Source organism: Mesoplodon mirus (genome assembly GCF_964341445.2).
Source record: "Mesoplodon mirus genome assembly, chromosome: 5".
In the NCBI taxonomy this organism is placed as follows: domain Eukaryota; kingdom Metazoa; phylum Chordata; class Mammalia; order Artiodactyla; family Ziphiidae; genus Mesoplodon; species Mesoplodon mirus.
In genome coordinates, this window is record NC_138980.1 from 37,307,090 (window position 1) to 37,324,480 (window position 17,391).

The 17,391-nt window shown below is 48.1% G+C and overlaps 1 protein-coding gene across 1 annotated transcript; it reads left to right on the forward strand.

Moving 5' to 3' along the window:
* Nucleotides 1-344: 344 nt before the first annotated feature.
* LOC309804596 (adenylate kinase isoenzyme 1-like) lies at nt 345-16,801 on the forward strand (the record flags this gene model as incomplete). Its single annotated transcript, XM_082622014.1, has 5 exons — nt 345-405; nt 1,618-1,817; nt 2,720-2,833; nt 15,735-15,929; nt 16,733-16,801. The coding sequence occupies 5 exons, from the start codon at nt 345-347 to the stop codon at nt 16,799-16,801; spliced, it is 639 nt and encodes a 212-aa protein (XP_082478140.1).
* Between the last annotated feature and the right edge of the window lie 590 nt (nt 16,802-17,391).

Genomic DNA, 17,391 nt, shown 5'->3' on the forward strand with positions numbered 1-17,391 from the left:
CCCTATGTGACGTCACACTTACCCCCGCGGGCATCTTGGGAGGGGAGGGAGAAACTCACCCAGCTCTTGGGCTCTTGGGCGCCTTGCGCATGCGCTACTCCGCTCCGGAAGTGAGTCAGAGGTGGCCGCGTTACCACAGCAACCGAGGCCTTCTCCTTCGCACCCAAGTGCAGCGGCACTACCTGAGCCTCTTTCGGGTTCATTTCTTACCCCTAACCCCGGGGGTAACCCTATCGTCTCGCTAAATGATCGGGCCAGGGGCCCTTGGGACGTTGAACCGAGCCAGGAGGGGTCAGGGCCTAGGTGGGGATGGGGCGCGATCGGGTGATCGGGCTGCTGGCAGGATGAGTATGTGCAAGTCCAAGCTGCCCCAGATGGGCAGGCCCCTGAGGCCCCAGGAGAAGGGTAATATCGCGGGAGTGGCTGGCTTACTGGGGGGAAGGGAAGGAGACTGTGTAGGGCAGGAAAGTACAGGTACCCCACCCCCCCAAGTCCACCCCCCCCCACGCCCCTCCTCCCCAACCGTGGTAGTGACACAACTGCGCATGCTCAGGGTCAGTCATTCAACGATCCACTTTAGCGCTTGCTGTGCAGGGTTCTGGGCAGTCCACGGTGAATGTGGCAAACCAGCTCCCTGTCCTCTTGGAGATTACAGTGTGGTGGAGACAGTCTCCGAAAATGGTATCTACATCCCAGGAGGAACAAGGCTGCCACAGGGAAAGAGCAGGTGGCCCTGAGGGCTCAGGGGAGAGGGAAGGTTTAAACTAGGAGTTGGCTAAGAAAAAGGCGAGGGAAGCAAGACAACAAAACTGCACCATAAACTACAGCACTCCATAGATGTGTCTGATAGTTACGGACATTCATCTATTCCTCATCCACTACGATGTGTCAGAAACCATGCCAACTACTAGAAATACAGGGACGAGAAAGACAGATAGACCCTGTCCTCATGGAGTACAGAGTCTGGCTGGGGAGACAAACAAGAACAAGTAAACAGGCAGAGTCATTACTGATCGTGGCCATTGCTGGAGGGAATGGGATTTTAAGGCTGGGAATGATGGAGTGGGAGGCTCTTTGGGCAGAGCTTAGAGAAGACCTGATGGGTGAGCTGTGTCCTGAAGGGAACTAGGGTAGGGAATTCCAGGGGTGGGGAGCGGTGGTTGGGGGGGATGACAGCAGGGGGGTGATGAGTTCAAGGGACAGCCAATTCCACTGGGCTAGAATGCAGTAAAAGAAGACGGAAGACGGGTGAGACGGGAGGGATGGACAAGTCCCTGCCCCTCTCTGAGCCTCAGTTTCCTCAACTGTAAAATGGGATGATGGGGCCGTTGTGACGCTTCAAGGACATGCTGCATGCAAAGGGCCTGGCCTGCTTGGGTTCCCATCCTCATCCACACAACCCGCAGCAGCACTAATGTGTGCCGTGCCTGGACATACCACTGGGCGTGGACCCACACCCCCAGATGCCACCCTAGGGCAGAAGTAGTTCTGGCAGCAGACCTGTGTCCGGTGTCACCAAGTATACACACTAAGCTGTGGACACAGTCACCGTGGTGCCCGCTCGCTGGCCCCTACAGGCACCAACCCCTCTGCCTCCTTCTTGCCTGGGCACTGCAGACATCCTCAAGTCCCCCCTGATCATCTTCGTGCTGGGCGGCCCAGGCTGCGACAAAGAGACACAGTGCAAGAACATGGTGACCAAGTACAGCTTCTGCCATGTGGGGCTGGGCCAGCTGCTGTGGCAGGAGGCCCAACAAGGCACCCGGCGGGGCCAGAAGATCCATGACGTCATGCTGCAGGGGCCCCTGGTGCCGACAGTGAGAGGTCCCAGGCGCAGGGGCAGAGGGATGAAGGGCATACATCGGGAGGAGCTTCCCGGGAAGGCCCTGTGGGAGCCAAGGGGCCCCAAAGTCTGGGGCCACTGGCTGCTGCTTTGCTGCCCTGAGCCTCTGTGTCCTCAACTCTAAAATGGGAGAGCAGCTGGACCCCCAGCAGAAGGCTGGGGTGCGGGTCAGGTGATGTCATTCCTATAAAGCGCTTGGCAGGGCTCCTGGCCCTTAAGAAATGCTCAGTAAACTTAGCTAGTATTTATTCCCTTTGTGACCCCAGGCCTGTATGTCAGTGGCCCCTTCTACCCCCGATTCCTCACTGTAAGATGGAGGTCACCCCAGTTCCTCATGACAGTGATGAGCAAACGAGCCCAGCAAGCCTGGCGTGTGGCAGACACCCGCCCAGAGGACCGTGGCCGAGCCCCGTTCTCAGAAGTGCTTCCAGGGCTTCCCTGGTGGCACAGTGGTTAAGAATCCGCCTGCCCATGCAGGGGACACGGGTTCAAGCCCTGGTCCCGGAAGATCCCACATGCTGCAGAGCAGCTAAGGCTGTGCACCACAACTACTGAGCCTGTGCTCTAGGGCCCGCGAGCCACAGCTACTGAAGCCCACACGCCTAGAGCCCGTGCTCTGCAACGAGAAAAGCCACCGCAATGAGAAGCCCACACTCGGCAACGAAGAGTAGCCCCCACTCACCGCAACTAAAGAAAGCCTGCGCACAGCAATGAAGACCCAACGCAGCCAAAAATAAATAAAATTAAAAAAATTAAAAAAGTGCTTCCAGAGACCCCAGCAGTGGGTGTTCCCTGAAATACACCAGAACTTGCCAAGGTGACCTCGCAGGTGAGGGGCCCCTGGGCACCGAATGCAGCCTCCCCTTCCCTCCCCAGGGTGTCATCCTTGATATGATCAGTGACCACGTGCTGTCCTGCCCGGACAGCCGAGGCTTCCTCATTGACGGCTTCCCCCGGGAGCTGAGGCAAGCCAAGGAGTTTGAGCACATTGTGAGTGACCCCAACGCCTGCGAGGGTGCGAAGCCGGGTCCCCTCCCCACCTTGGAGATCTGAAGGGGCAAGACCCCGGGGGAGAGGAGTTGTTGACAGGGAAATGGAGTTTTGCGTTATCTAGGGGACAGTGAAGAGATTGTTGGAAGCATCTAGAACCGTGTGAAGAGCTGGTGAGCTCTCCAAGGGTGGGGACAAAGTCATTTTGTTTGGTTTGGGTTTGGTTCTTTTGGCTGCACCGCGCAGCATGCGGGATCTTAGTTCCCCGACCAGGGATCGAACCCGTGCCCCCTGCAGTGGAAGCACGAAGTCCTAACCACTGGACCGCCAGGGAAGTCGTGGACAAAGTCATTTTAACATCTCCCCGCACAGTCCCTGGCACCCGGTAAACAAACTATTTGCCCACTGAGGGGCAGGTGGATTTAGCATCATTTCTGGGCCGTAAAGATGGAATGTAACTCTCTGCTCATCTATTTATTTAACCTCCTGTGCCCGAAATAGTTCTTGAGGACAAGCTAAGTCCTCTGGACTTCACCAGACACATGGGGTCCCTGCTGTTAGGATGCAGCAGGTAGGGACCAGCAACACGTTCCGTGCAAAACAAAACACATTTCTGGTAGCGGTAAGTGCAGCGAAGAACAGAACACAGAATGGCATCTGGAGAGGTGCTAGTGGGCTACTTCAGTTTGGGGGGTCCAGGGGGGAGCCCTGTGCAGAGCTGACCGGTGGAGCCAGCCAGACGTGCAACGCCAACATCATGAAAAGTCATCCATCGGACACCTGAGTAGAAAGAGAGAAACTGCGGCAGGCTGGGGGACTCCGGGCTTTCCTGGGACTTGCTGGACGCCAGTAGAAACACATTCAGGCACGGGGAGGGAATCAGACAAAGGTCATGGCGTAGGGGGGTGCCGACAGGGGCTGGGAGGGGCCCTCGGTGGGGCCCCGCCCTCTGTGCGCACCTCCACTAAAGCAATTCTGTCCGGCTCCCTGGGATGAAGGTAAAGGGCAAATATAGGGCTCCCTCTCCTGGTCTGGGAGCCAGGAGGGCAAAGACCAGGCTAATGACTGGCTCAGCGCCAGGCCAGCACCTGGCCTAAAGTAGGCACCCGGTCACCCATGCCAGCTGGATGGGCTCCTCAAGTGGCTGCAAAGCATCACAGCAGAGGCTACAAACTCCCGGCCCTCGGGCCCCATGGGATCCACCGACATGTTCAGTTTGGACTCTTCAGCCTTTGATACTTTGTTTTAAATTAGTGGCCAACCTGCAAAAATCCAGAGATGCCACATCAAAACTCCCAGCTTCTGTTGAAAAACATCTGACTTGGCAACACAGGGGCCTGCACATCCCCATGGCAACAGCAGTGTGAACTCCTCCAGAGCTTTTTACCAGCCCAGAGCTGGTCTCGACCCTCTGCACAGATGAACTCTGATCTTCTGGAACGTTCCAGGCGCCCGCACAGTCAGCAGCCTGCTTTTTTCACTGAGGGATCCGGGAGCTTGCCCGGGTCACACCATTTAGGTGGCCAAGGCAGGATAGAGGCCACGATTTTCACCATGTGGACGGGATGTGCCCTCTGTGCCCCCTGCCATCCCCCCTACACCCACCCACTCCCTCTCCTTCACAGAGGCCCATTTAGGATCCTGCTTGCATGGTGGCTTCACACTAAGAGGAACAGGAGACATGCTTTTCTTTGGTAACTGTGTGGCTCTCAGAAGTGAGAAAATGAAGATAAATGAGGCTCTGGCTTAAAAGAGTGTTTTTTGGGTTTTGGCCATGCTGTGCAGCTTATGGGATCTTAGTTCCCCAACCAGGGATCGAACCCGGGCCCGCAGCAGTGAAAGCACAGTCTTAACCACTGGACCTCCAGGGAAGTCCCACATGATCATGGTTTGGCCACACTTACTTTATTGGTGCCAAAATGTCAAGATTGCTGATTATGTGTTCTGAAGCCCATCCCGAATCCCATTATGAGCGTTTCCTCACCCAACAGCATCTCAGATGATTAGTGTGAATCCCTTGAGACTATTCGATGCCCCATCCACATCTGCATTTCCCCCACAGCTGAAAAATGTCTGATTCCCAGCTGGTCACATTTATGAGTAAAACGAGGTCCTCACCAGGCGTCTCCTAATCCAAGGTGGACAGTCCTCCCTCCCTGCTTCCCTCCTGCCCTTGACTCGTTGAAGACTCTGGGTCATTTGTCTTATACAAAATCTCATCCTTGGGATTCTTCCATGTGCATTGTTTGTCTCCTTCCATTCCTCATTGGCCCTGTACACTGAAAGTTAACTACAGGCGTTCTTACCATAGATTTAGGTTCCATCCGTTTTGTGTTTTTTTTTTTAATTTATTTTTTATACAGCAGGTTCTTATGTTATCTATACATATTAGTGTATATACGTCAATCCCATGTGCTTTTCTTTTTAATCCATGAATATTCTAGTATATATTTCCTAAAAGATAAAGACTTTTGTAAAATTGTATCACGCTTCTGTTATTACACCTTAATATCCTTCGTGTCATCAAACAACCAATCATTAAGCAAGTTCCCGTGAACACCTCAAAATCTTTTTCTTTTCACATCTTGTTTTAATCGGGATTTAAGTAAGGTTGGCCCACTGCGATTGGTTGCTTTGTCCCTGTCCTTTTCACCTACAGGCAGACCTCAGTTTGATGCACTTTGCTTTATTACATTTTTCACAGATCGAAGGTCTGTGGCAACCCTGCGTTGGGCAAGTCTATCAGCACCATTTTCACAACTTTTGCTCAGTTCGTATCTGTGTGTCATGTTTTGGTAATTCTCACAATATTTCAAACTTTTTCATTATGATTATATTTGTTATGATGAGCTGTGATCAGTGATCTTTGATGTTACTATTGTAATTGCTTTGGGGCGCCGTGAACTGCACCCATGTAAGACGGCGAACTTAATCAATGAACGTTGTGTGTGTTCTGACTGCTCCACTGACCGGCCGTTCCCCCATCTCTCTCCCTCTCCTCTGGCCTCCCTATTCCCTGAGACACAACAGTATTGAAATCAGATCGGTTAGTAACCTTACAATGGCCTCCAAGTGTTCAAGTGAAGGGAAGAGTTGTATGTCCTTTACTTTAAATCAAAAGCTAGAAATGATGAAGCTTAGTGAGGAAGGCATGTCAAAGGCTGAGATAAGCTGAAAGCTGGGCCTCTCATGCCAAACAGTTAGCCAAATTGTGAATGCAAAGGACAAGTCCTTGAAGGAGATTAAGAATGCTACTCCAGTGAATACGTGAATGATACGAAGGTGAAACAGCCTCATTGCCAATATGGAGGAAGTTTTCGTGGTCTGGATAGAAGATCAAACCAGCCAGAATATTCCGTTTAGACAAAGCCTAATCCAGCGCAAGGCCCTAACTCTCTTCAGTTCTTTGTAAGGCTGAGAGAGGTGAGGAAGCTGCAGAAGAAAAGTGTGAGGCCAGCCGAGGTGGGTTCTTGAGGTTTAAGGAAAGAAGCCATTTCCATGACATCAAAGTACAAGGTGAAGCAGCAAGTGCTGGTGTAGAAGCTGCAGCAAGTTCTCCAGAAGATCTAGTTAAGATCATTCAGGAAGGTGGCTACACTGAACAGATTGTCAATGTAGATGAAACAGCCTTCTATTTTTTTTTTTTTTTTTGGCCATGCTGCGCAGCATGCAGAATCTTAGTTCCCTGACCGGGGATGGAACCCGTGCCCACTGCAGTGGAAGCACGGAGTCCTAACCACTGTACTGCCAGGGAATTCCCATCAGCCTTCTATGACTGGAAGAAGATGCCATCTAGGACTTTCATAACTGGACAGGTGAAGTCAATGCCTGGCTTCCAAGCTTCAAAGGTCAGGCTGGCTCTCTTGTTAGGGGCTAAGGCAGCTGGTGACTTTCAGTTGAAGCCAATGCTCGTTTACCATTCCCTAAATCCTAGGGCCCTTCAGAATTATGCCCAATCTACTCTACCTGTGCTCTATAAATGGAAAAACAAAGCCTGGATGACAGCACATCTGTTGACAACATGGTTTACTGAGTATTTTAAGCCCACTGTTGAGACCTACTGCTCAGAAAAAAAGGTTCCTTTCAAAATATTACTGCTCATTGACAATACACCTGGTCACCCAAGAGCTCTGATGGCGATGGTCAAGGAGATTCCTGTTGTTTCCATGCCTGCTAACATAACATCCATTTTGCAGCCCATGGATCAAGGAATCATTTCCACTTTCAAGTCTCATTCTTTAAGAAATACATTTTGTAAGGCTATAGCTGCCATAGATAGTGATTCCTCTGAAGTCAACTGGAAAACTTCTGGAAAGGATTCACCATTCTAGATGCCATTAAGAACATTCATGAGGACTTCCCTGGTGGTCCAGTGGTTAAGACTCTGCGCGTCCACTGCAGTGGGCATGGGTTCAATCCCCAGTTGGGGAAGTTCCACATACCTCAAGACGCAGCCAAAAAAAAAAAAGAAAATAACATTCATGATTTGTGGGAAGAGGCCAAATATCAACACTAACAGGAATTTGGGAGAAGTTGATTCCAACCCTCATGGATGACTTTGAGGGGTTCAAAACTTCAGTGGAGGAAGTCACTGCAGATGCTGTGGAAACAGCAAGAGAACTAGAATTAGAAGTGGAGTCTGAAGATGAGACAACTGCTGAAATCTCAGGATAAAATTTTCACAGGTGAGGAGTTGCTTCTTATGGATGAGCAAAGAAAGTGGTTTCTGGAGATGGAAGCTACCCCTGGTGAAGACGCTGTGACGATTGTTGCAATGACAACAAAGAATTTAGGATATGACAGAAACTTAGTTGATAAAGCAGCAGCAGGGTTTGAGGGGATTGACTTCAGTTTTGAAAGAAGTTCTGCTGCAGGTATAATGCTATCAAATAGCACAGCACGCTACAGAGAAATTGTTCATAAAAGGAAGAGTCAGGGGCTTCCCTGGTGGCGCAGTGGTTGAGAGTCCGCCTGCCGATGCAGGGGACACGGGTTCGTGCCCTGGTCCGGGAGGATCCCACATGCAGTGGAGTGGCTGGGCCCGTGAGCCATGGCCGCTGAGCCTGCACGTCCGGAGCCTGTGCTCCACAACAGGAGAGGCCACAACAGTGAGAGGTCCGCGTACTGGAAAAAAAAAAAAAAAAGGAAGAGTCAATTGATGCAGCAAAGTTCACTGTTGTCTTATTTTAAGAAATCACGGCAGCCACCCCAGCCTTCAGCAACCATCACCCTGATCAGTCAGCAGCCATAGAGGCCAAACCCTCCACCAGCAAAAAGATTACGACTCGCTGAAAGCGCAGATGATGATTAGCATTTTTTAGCAAGAATGTATTTTTAAATGAAGGTATGTACATTTTTAAAAGACATAATGCTATGGCACACCTAACAGACTACAGCATAGCGTAAACGTGCTTTATACTCCTTCCATCCCTTTTTATTTTTTTAAACTTATTTTCAAAATTATTTATTAATAGACTACAGTGTAATGTAAACGTGCTTTATGCTCCATCTCTGTCTCTTTTATTTTTAAAACCTATTTCAAAAATAAATTTATTTGTTTGTTTGGCTCTGCCAGGTCTTAGCTGCAGCATGTGGGATTTTTTCTTTAGTTGTGGCATGTGTGCAGGATCTAGTTCCCTGACCAGGGATGGAAGCTGGGTCCCCTGCAATGGGAGCGTGGAATCTTAACCGCTGGACCACCAGGGAAGTCCCCTGTCTCTTTTTATTTATTGAAGAAACCTAGTCTTTGGCTCTCTTTTATTTTGCACAGCAAGGATTTTGCTGATTGCAGTGTTTTGTTTTTTTGTTTTCTTATCATGCTCCCCTCTCCTCTATGTGTCCTGTGAATTGGTAGCATGTCTAGAGTCTGGCTCGGGACTTAGATTCCATTTTTTCAAGTGCACTTCATAGGTGGTGATGTGAACTCCTATTGGATAGCACACAACGTTTAGTTGGCTCTTTGCCATAGTTGTTGGTTTTTTTCCATGTGTTTCAATGTGTTATTTAAGAGGACCCAGGTCTTTGAATGTTCACCAGGGCCCAGGCAGTGAACTTGGGAAAGTGGGGAAAAGAGAACTCGTATTGTGCTTGCAGTTCTTTTTCTGTCCAATTTGGTGTGAATTTGGTGTGAGGCACTGTGGTTCAATACCTTTTTTCTACTGCATCATTCAGGAAGGAGGCTCCTTCATGCCCGGTTGCCCTGCTCTTAGTAAGTGATCTGTTATGGGCTGAACTGTGTCCCCCCCAAATCCATATGTTGAGGCCCTAACTCCCAGGACCTCAGAATGTGACTGAATTTGGAGATGGGTCTTTAAGAGATGATTACATTAAAAGGTCCTCAAGATCAGTCCTAACCCAATACGACTGGTGTCCTTATAAGAAGAGGAGATTAGGACACACACAAAGGAGTGACTGTGTGAGGACACAGGGAGAAAACGGCCATCTACAAGCCAAGGAGAGGCCGCCGGAGGAATCCACCCTGCCAGCACCTCCATCTCAGATGTCCAGCCTCCAAGACTGTGAGGACATGGAATTTCTGTGGTTGGAGTCACCCGGTCTCTGGTACTTGGTGTGGCAGTCCTCACAAACTGATACAGGGTCAGCTAGGGGCTGCTGTAACATGCCCCGTCGGCCTCTTATCTTACAGTTTCATTTGTTGTTGGCATCAATTAATTCATATTCTGAATCAATTCGAAAGCTGTACGTTTCTCTTTTAGTCATTTCCCCCCCACATCAATTAGCTGGAATTCTTCCCTAAAGAAGAAATGTCCTTCCTCAACCAGGGCTGTTTGGTTATCCTGAAATATAGTTCCTACCAGACAGGTGGGATACGTGCTTATCTTCTCCCCTACGAGGGCTCATTTTCAGACTGAGGTTGGGTGTACTACTCACCTCCAATTGTGACCGTGAGGTTCGTTACTTGGTTTTCCTTCGTTTTGTTCTCTCTCATCCTTACCAACTCAAGCATCTTTGTGTATTTAAAGTGCTTCAATTAGTCTTTTTAAAAAAATTTCATTGAAATATAGTTGATTTACAATGTTGTGTTAGTTTCAGGTGTACAGCAAAGTGATTCAGTTATACCCATACATATATTCATTTTTTTCAGATTTTTTTCTCATATAGGTTGTTACAGAATATTGAGTAGAGTTCCATGTGCTACACGGTAGGTGCTTGTTGGTTATCTATCTTATATATAGTAGTGTGTGTGTGTGTTCACCCCAAGCTCCTGATTTATCCCTCCCCGCCACGTTTCCCCTTTGGTACCGTAAGTTTTCGATATCTGTAAGTCTGTTTCTGTTTTGTAAGTAAGTTCATTTGTGTCATTTTTTAAAAATTAGATTCCACATATGAGTGGTATCATATTTGTCTTCCTCTGTCTGACTTATTTCACTTAGTATGATAATCTGTAGATCCATCCATGTTGCTGCAAATGGCATTATTTTGTTCTTTTTTATGGCTGAGTAATATTCTATTGTGTATATATATATATATATATATATATATATATATATATATATATATCACATTTTCTTCATCTATTCCTCTGTTGATGGACACTTAGGTTGCTTCCATGTCTTGGTTGCTATGTAATAGTCCTGCTATGAACATTGGGGTGCATGTATCTTTTCGAATTACGGTTTTCTCCAGATATATGCCCAGGAGTGGGATTGCTAGATCATATGGTAACTCTATTTTTAGTTTTTTAAGGAACCTCCATACTGTTTTCCATACCAGCTGCACCAACTTACATTCCCACCAATGGTGTAGGAGGGTTCATTTTTCTCCATACCTTCTCTAGCATTTATTGTTTGTAGTCTTTTTTTTTTTAATGTATTAAGCCTTTTTAAAAAAAAAAATATTTATTTATTTATTTTTGGCTGTGTTGGGTCTTTGTTTCTGTGTGAGGGCTTTCTCTAGTTGCGGCAAGCGGGGGCCACTCTTCATCGTGGTGCGCGGCCTCTCACTAGAGCGGCCTCTCTTGTTGCCGAGCACAGGCTCCAAACACGCAGGCTCAGTAGCTGTGGCTCACAGGCCTAGCTGCCCCGCAGCATGTGGGATCTTCCCAGGACAGGGCTCGAACCCGTGTCCCTGCATTGGCAGGCATATTCTCAACCACTGTGCCACCAGGGAAGCCCCATGTAGTCTTTTTGATGATGGCAATAATCAGTCTTCTTTTTTTGTAATAGATTTATTGATTGATTGATTGATTGATTGCTGCATTGGGTCTTCATTGCTGCACCCAGGCTTTCTCTAGTTGCGGTGAGCGGGGAATACTCTTTGTTGCGGTACACGGGCTTCTCATTTCAGTGGCTTCTTTTGTTGTGGAGCACGGGCTCTAGGCATGCAGGCTTAGTAGTTGTGGCTCGTGGGCTCTAGAGCACAGGCTCAGTAGTTGTGGCGCACAGGCTTAGTTGCTCCGCAGCATGTGGGATCTTCCTGGACCAGGGCTTGAACCCGTGTCCTCTGCATTGGCAGGCAGATTCTTAACCACTGTGCCACCAGGGAAGCCCCAGTCTTCTTTTTTGTTGTTGCTCAAGCTGTCCCATCTTTGGCCAAAAGCAGCCCTCTCATATTGCATAGCATCCTCTGGACACAGCCCCATTTCACACTCACCCTCTTGCTTTCTTTCTGCACAAGACTTCACACCTGCCCCCCCCTTCACATTTCCGGTCCAGCTCTGGAATTGGCCATTTCTCCATGAAGGCCCTTTTTCAGTGGTGTCCGATCTGGGTGCCAGGGGTACTCATTGCTACCAGGTGGTCATCGTTTCCAGGCCTTTCCAGTGGACAGAGCTAGGAAACACAGACTTTTGAAAGGAAAAAAACATCACAAGTTCTACTGTTATTTCCAGCTCACACTTAATGTCACAGTGTTTTACTTCTCTTTTCTCTTTTCCCTAAAAAATCTGGTTCCTAAAACCACTGACATTGTCATTTGCATTATTCCATTAGATGCAAAACAGTTTCCAAATAACATACCGATTTTAACTACTGAGAATAAAACTACCAAAGGAAGTTTAAGATTTGTTTGCAGCTCTGGTTTTCCTTTACAGTAGGTCTCACTGTGGACATACCACAAAAACACTGGGTCCCTCGAGATAATTATTTTCTGTGTGTAGTTGCGGTGTGACATTGACACATGGGTTTGTTCATTTCACCTTGGCTTTCGATGTTTAGGGATTGCTTTTTTCTAATTAATTAATTAATTTTGGCTATGTTGGGTCTTTGTTGCTGCACATGGCCTTTCTCTAGTAGTGGCGAGTGGGGGGCTACTCTTTGTTGCGGTGTGCATGCTTCTCATTGCGGTGGCTTCTCTTGTTGCAGAGCACCGGCTGTAGGTGCGCGGGCTTCAGTAGTTGCAGCACGCAGGCTCAGTAGCTGTGGCGCACAGGCTTAGTTGCTCTGAGGCATGTGGGATCTTCCTGGAGCAGGGATCGAACCCATGTACCCTGCATTGGCAGGTGAATTCTTAAACACTGCACCACCAGGGAAGTCCCAGGGATTGCTTTTTTAAATTAAAAATTTGAATTTGCACCACATGTAATGATTCCAAAGTCAGTCACATAAAAAGGTAGATCCACCCCCACCCCAAACTGTGCACTCCTTTCCCTGCAGGCAACCATTTTCATTAATTTTTGGATTGTCCTTCTTTTTGCAATAAACCATGTGCGCGCTTGTGTGTGTCCCCCTGCACACAGAAAGTAGCATTCCACATACAGCAGGCTTCCTTTTTTTAATGTTCAGATATACCCTGAAGATGTCATATCAGTGTCAAGAAGTCCTCTTCCTTGCCCCATTTTACAAACAGAATTCCGCTGTGTGGCAGCGCCACTGTTTAATCCTCTGACAGCCCACAGACAGCAAGCTGTTCGCAATCTTTTCCCACTACCAACGATGCCCCAATCACCTTCATGTGGCGTTTCTTATTTTTGCTAGCGTCTTTAGGATGGGTTCTCAGGAGTGGAATTGTGGGGTTAAAGAGAAACGTGTCGATGATTTTGATTGATGGCATCACTCTCCTCTTTGTTCCGCATTGCCACCAGCCATTTGTCAACCTGCTTAGGTGTGAAATGGTATTTCGGTGGTTTTAAATGGGCATTTCTCTTATGATGAATGAGGTTGGGCATCTTTTCGAAAGTTCTAGGGCCATTTTCCCTTCTTCTTCAGTGCACCCTTTACATCTTTTGCTCACTTCCCCCCGCCCCAGTGGATTGTTGGTTTGTTGGTCTTTTTCTTCTTGATTTTTAGGAACTCTTTGTATCTTAGCTGTTTGTGATATGGTTTGCAAATTTCCCCCCAGTCCAGTTTGTCAATTATTTTTTTACCTTTATTTATTTATTTATTTATTTTTAAATTTTTTGCCACGTGGCACAGCTTGTGAGATCTTAGTTCTCTGACCAGGGATTTAACCCAGGGCCATGGCAGTGAAAGCTCTGAGTCCTAACCTCTGGACTGCCAGGGAACTCCCTATTGTGCCTCTTTCACATGTAGAAATTATTTTTAAAACTTTTGTCAAACTTATCAATATTTTCTGTTATTTCTCCTGAATTTTGAGATATCATTGTTGTTGTTTTTCTCAATCCCAGGTTATAAGGTAATTAATTCATCCATGGTTTCTTTAGTACTTGTATAGTTTTCTTTCTTACATTTATATCTGTGATCCATTGGAACATATCCTAGTTGGGGAAATTTGGTAAGGATTCCAAATGGTGAATCCAGTTGTCCCCACACCATTTATTTAAAAGTCTGTCCTTTCTCCGTTGACTTGAGGTGGCACCCCAGCCACATACCAATTTTCCGTATTCACCCGAATCTATTTCTGGACTTGCCATTCTGTTCCAGGGGTCTGTTTGTCCACCTGTGCACTGGTTTAAGGATGGCGGCTTTACCATGTTTTGATATCTGGTAGGTTGGATGCCCCCTTCCCCACCTCCACCTCCCATTGCTTTTCTTTGCCTTGTTTTTCCTGGATAGTCCTGCTTATTTTTGTAGACGAATGTTAGAATCAACCCATCTCCACTAAAAAAATATCACATTTGGATCACATTAAGATTATAAACTCATTTAGAAACATCCTCACTGCTTTGTAACGTTGAGTCTTCCTACCCAAGAACATGTATCTCTTCCTTTTGTTCCAGTCTCCTTTCGAGTCACTTAGGAATATTTTACCTAAGTTTTCCTTAAAGATCTTCCTTTAAAGACAGTGCACAGTTTTGGGAAAAGTTTTGCCTGAGTGTTTTATATATATATTTTTTGTTGTTGCTTGTAATGTTATTGTAAATGGGGCCTTCTTTCTTTTTTCTAACTGGCGATTTTCATATATGTGTAGGCTTCTGTATGTTAATACTACATCTGGTTACTTTATCAATTCTCTGAAGTCTGTACTAGTTTGTTGATTTTCGTGAGTTTTCCAGAAATAGAATCACACCATCTGCAAACAGACATGATTTTATCTCCTCCTTTCCAATTCAGGTTTCTCTCATTGTTTTATCTCATTGCTTTAGCTAATCCTCTCATATCTTACTAAGTCGTAACGTCAAGAGTGGGCAATTATTTTAAAATTAATTAATTTTTGGCTGCACTGGGTCTTCATTGCTGCATGCAGGCTTTCTCTAGTTGTGGTGAGCGGGGGCTACTCTTCGTTGTGGTGCACGGGCTTCTTTTTGAGGTGGCTTCTCTTGTTGCGGAGCAGGGCTCTAGTTACGTGGGCTTCAGTAGTTATGGCTCACGGGCTCTAGAGTACATGCTCAGTAGTTGTGGTGCACGGGCTTAGTTGCTCCACGGCATGTGGGATCTTCCCAGACCAGGGCTCAAACCCATGTCCCCTGCATTGGCAGGTGGATTCTTAACCACTGCGCCACCAGGCTAATAAGAATGGGCAATTTTATCTTATTCCCAACTTCAACAGGAGAGCAAGTTTCCATTAAATAAGATGCCGGCTGAGAACATATTTACCAATTTCGAGTTTTTTTTTTTTTAAATCAGGAATGCGTGAATTTTGTCTTTTAAATTGTTCTTTCTGTGTTTCTGAGAATTCTCATATGACTTTTTCTTTACTTAAGATATTAACACAACTGTATCGAACCATCCTTGCTTTCCTGGAGTGAATCCCACTTGGTTGTGTTTTTGTTGTTGTTTTAAAGTGCTGACAGATTCTATTTGCAAGGAAATTCTGGAGGAAGTAGGAGGAGGTGGGGCTCTCAGTGGGCGGTCTCGGAGACCCAGGGAGGTCTCCCTGCAGTGGGAGGCAGCACAGTGGTGAGCTGGCAACTCTTGTACTTCCCCCAATCAAAGTGTCTAGGCAAGAGGAAGGCAAGGAGAAACTGCTTAAATCCATCTTAAAAGGGATATTTCAATCTAAATACACATCGAGGAACCAGTTAAGTAAATCATAACACATCCACACAACAGCATACTATATAGTGATTAAAAAGGATCGGGAACTTCCTGGTGTGCCAATGTGCAACCATCTCCAGCTTACTAAGTGAATAAACTCAAGGGCAAACCAATGTCGTTACCATCTGTGTAAAAAAGGAGGAAAAAGAACATCAGAACCAGATCTGCCTGGCACGTGCCTAAAATAGTTCCGGAAGGAGACGCAAGAAATAGAGAACTTGGTTGCCTGCAGGGAAGGTGAAACAGGGTGCCTGGGGACAGCAAGAAGACTCTTCGCCCTTTCCCAGTGGTGTTGTTTGGCTTATGAGCTCCACCAATGCCCTACCTGTCCAAAAAATAAACACATAAAACAAAAACTTGGAACTCCAAAAGTAAAACGGACCCAGGGGCCTGGTTATTCTTTACTGGGCCGCACCACCCTAGATTCCTGATCTCTGGGGTGGGGGCGCATAGGGGGACAGTGCGCCCAGCCTCTTCCTCACCCAGCCCCCTTCACGGGTGCCTAGGTGGGCCAGGCCCCCAACCTCGTCATCGTGTTTGACTGCTCCATGGAGACAATGGTCCAGAGAGCGCTGCACCAGGGCCAGGTGGAGTGCCAAGCCGCTGCCTGCAAGTCGGCTATCCGCCAGCGCCTAGAGATGCATTACACCCTGTGTGAGCCCATTCTGGCCTTCTACCAGCAGAAGAACCTCCTCCGGAACCTGCTCCGAAACTAAGTACTCCCTGCTTGCTGCTCACTCCCCTGGCCCTCCAGGGGAGCAAGTCCAGCTGAAACAGCACAGGGGTTATACTGCAGCCCTGGATCCCAGAACTCTGGGCCTCAGTTTCCCCAGCATGTACACTGGGGAGTTCCATTTCTTCCATTAGGCAGAATGGGTGCAGGCTGTGGCCCCCCAGGTATGACACGTAAGGTCTAAACAGAACGGCTCCAAAACTGCAAAATTAAATACATTTTAGAACGTATCTACAAAACACGCACGTACGCACGCACGCACGCACGCACACACGCACGTTAAGATTAGGACAACTGGTCAACCATAGCTCAATTCAAAGCCAGCCATTTGTTCTCAAGGTAGAAAGCAGGGATATCTTAATCCTAAAGTGACCCATGCAACTCCTGTACTTTCACTGCTGTGAAGACAGAGAACTTTGGTGTCATTCCTGTTCCCCTCCCGCAACCAAAGGTAAGAGCAAGAGTGAGAGAAACTAGCCTCAACCACCAAGGATGGGATGGGAAGGGGGTGAGCTAGCCTGGCACAACCCTGGTCCTATGGCCTGTTCCCAGGGACAGTATCCCTGCACAGTTTCTGCCCAGCTGTTAGTAACGCATAGCCTTGCAAGGCAGCCCTCCTGACCCATTTCCGTCTCCTCATCCACACGGCCCTGGGGCTGCACCTCTCAATCCTTTACCAGCAACTAAAAGGGGCCTGCGAACCTGTCACCCCGTCAGGGGGTGGAGGGCAGTGATACTCAGAACTGACCCCCCTTTGCTCCCCTTCTCTAGATCTTGGCAGAAGCAGCTCCAGAAAACATTTTTGCCAAGTGCTGCTCTGTCATCGAAAGTCTGCAGTGAGTCAGGAGAGGGTCGGGAGCTCCGACTTTCCCCTTGCCCCAGAGCTCCGAGCGGGTGCACTGGCCTGAGGTGAGATGCCTGGTGAAGGGAGCCTGGGGTTCCAATGTAAGCCGACTCCCCACGTGACCCCAGATCGACAACCTCCCCCTTTCCTGGGCCCGCTGCCCCACAAGTGGGCTGACTGGGGGCCACCAAGGGGCACTCCCGCTGGGGCAGGTCCCTAATTAACCTGGAAGGTCATGGGGGCCATGAACAGCCCCACCTGGAAGCGGCAGCTGTTGCTGCTCCTGCTACTGAAGCCTGTGGGCCCAGACACCCAGATTCTGAGTGTGACTGCAGAGTTTTTCAGTGCTGGGATTTCAACCCTAAATCCCAGAGGAACACCCTAGGCAAACAGCATGCCTCCACACGCTCACCCCTGGGCCCGACAGCTCAAGTGGCCTCTCAGACCACCGTCCCATCTCCTGCCCTCGTCCTTAGACTGCCACAAACCACTGGAACGGACGCCCTTCCTTTCAACAGGCCAGGTTTCCACCTCAGGGCTTGCTAGCAAAACAGGCCACAGCTAGGCATGCCATCAGGGCCAGGCC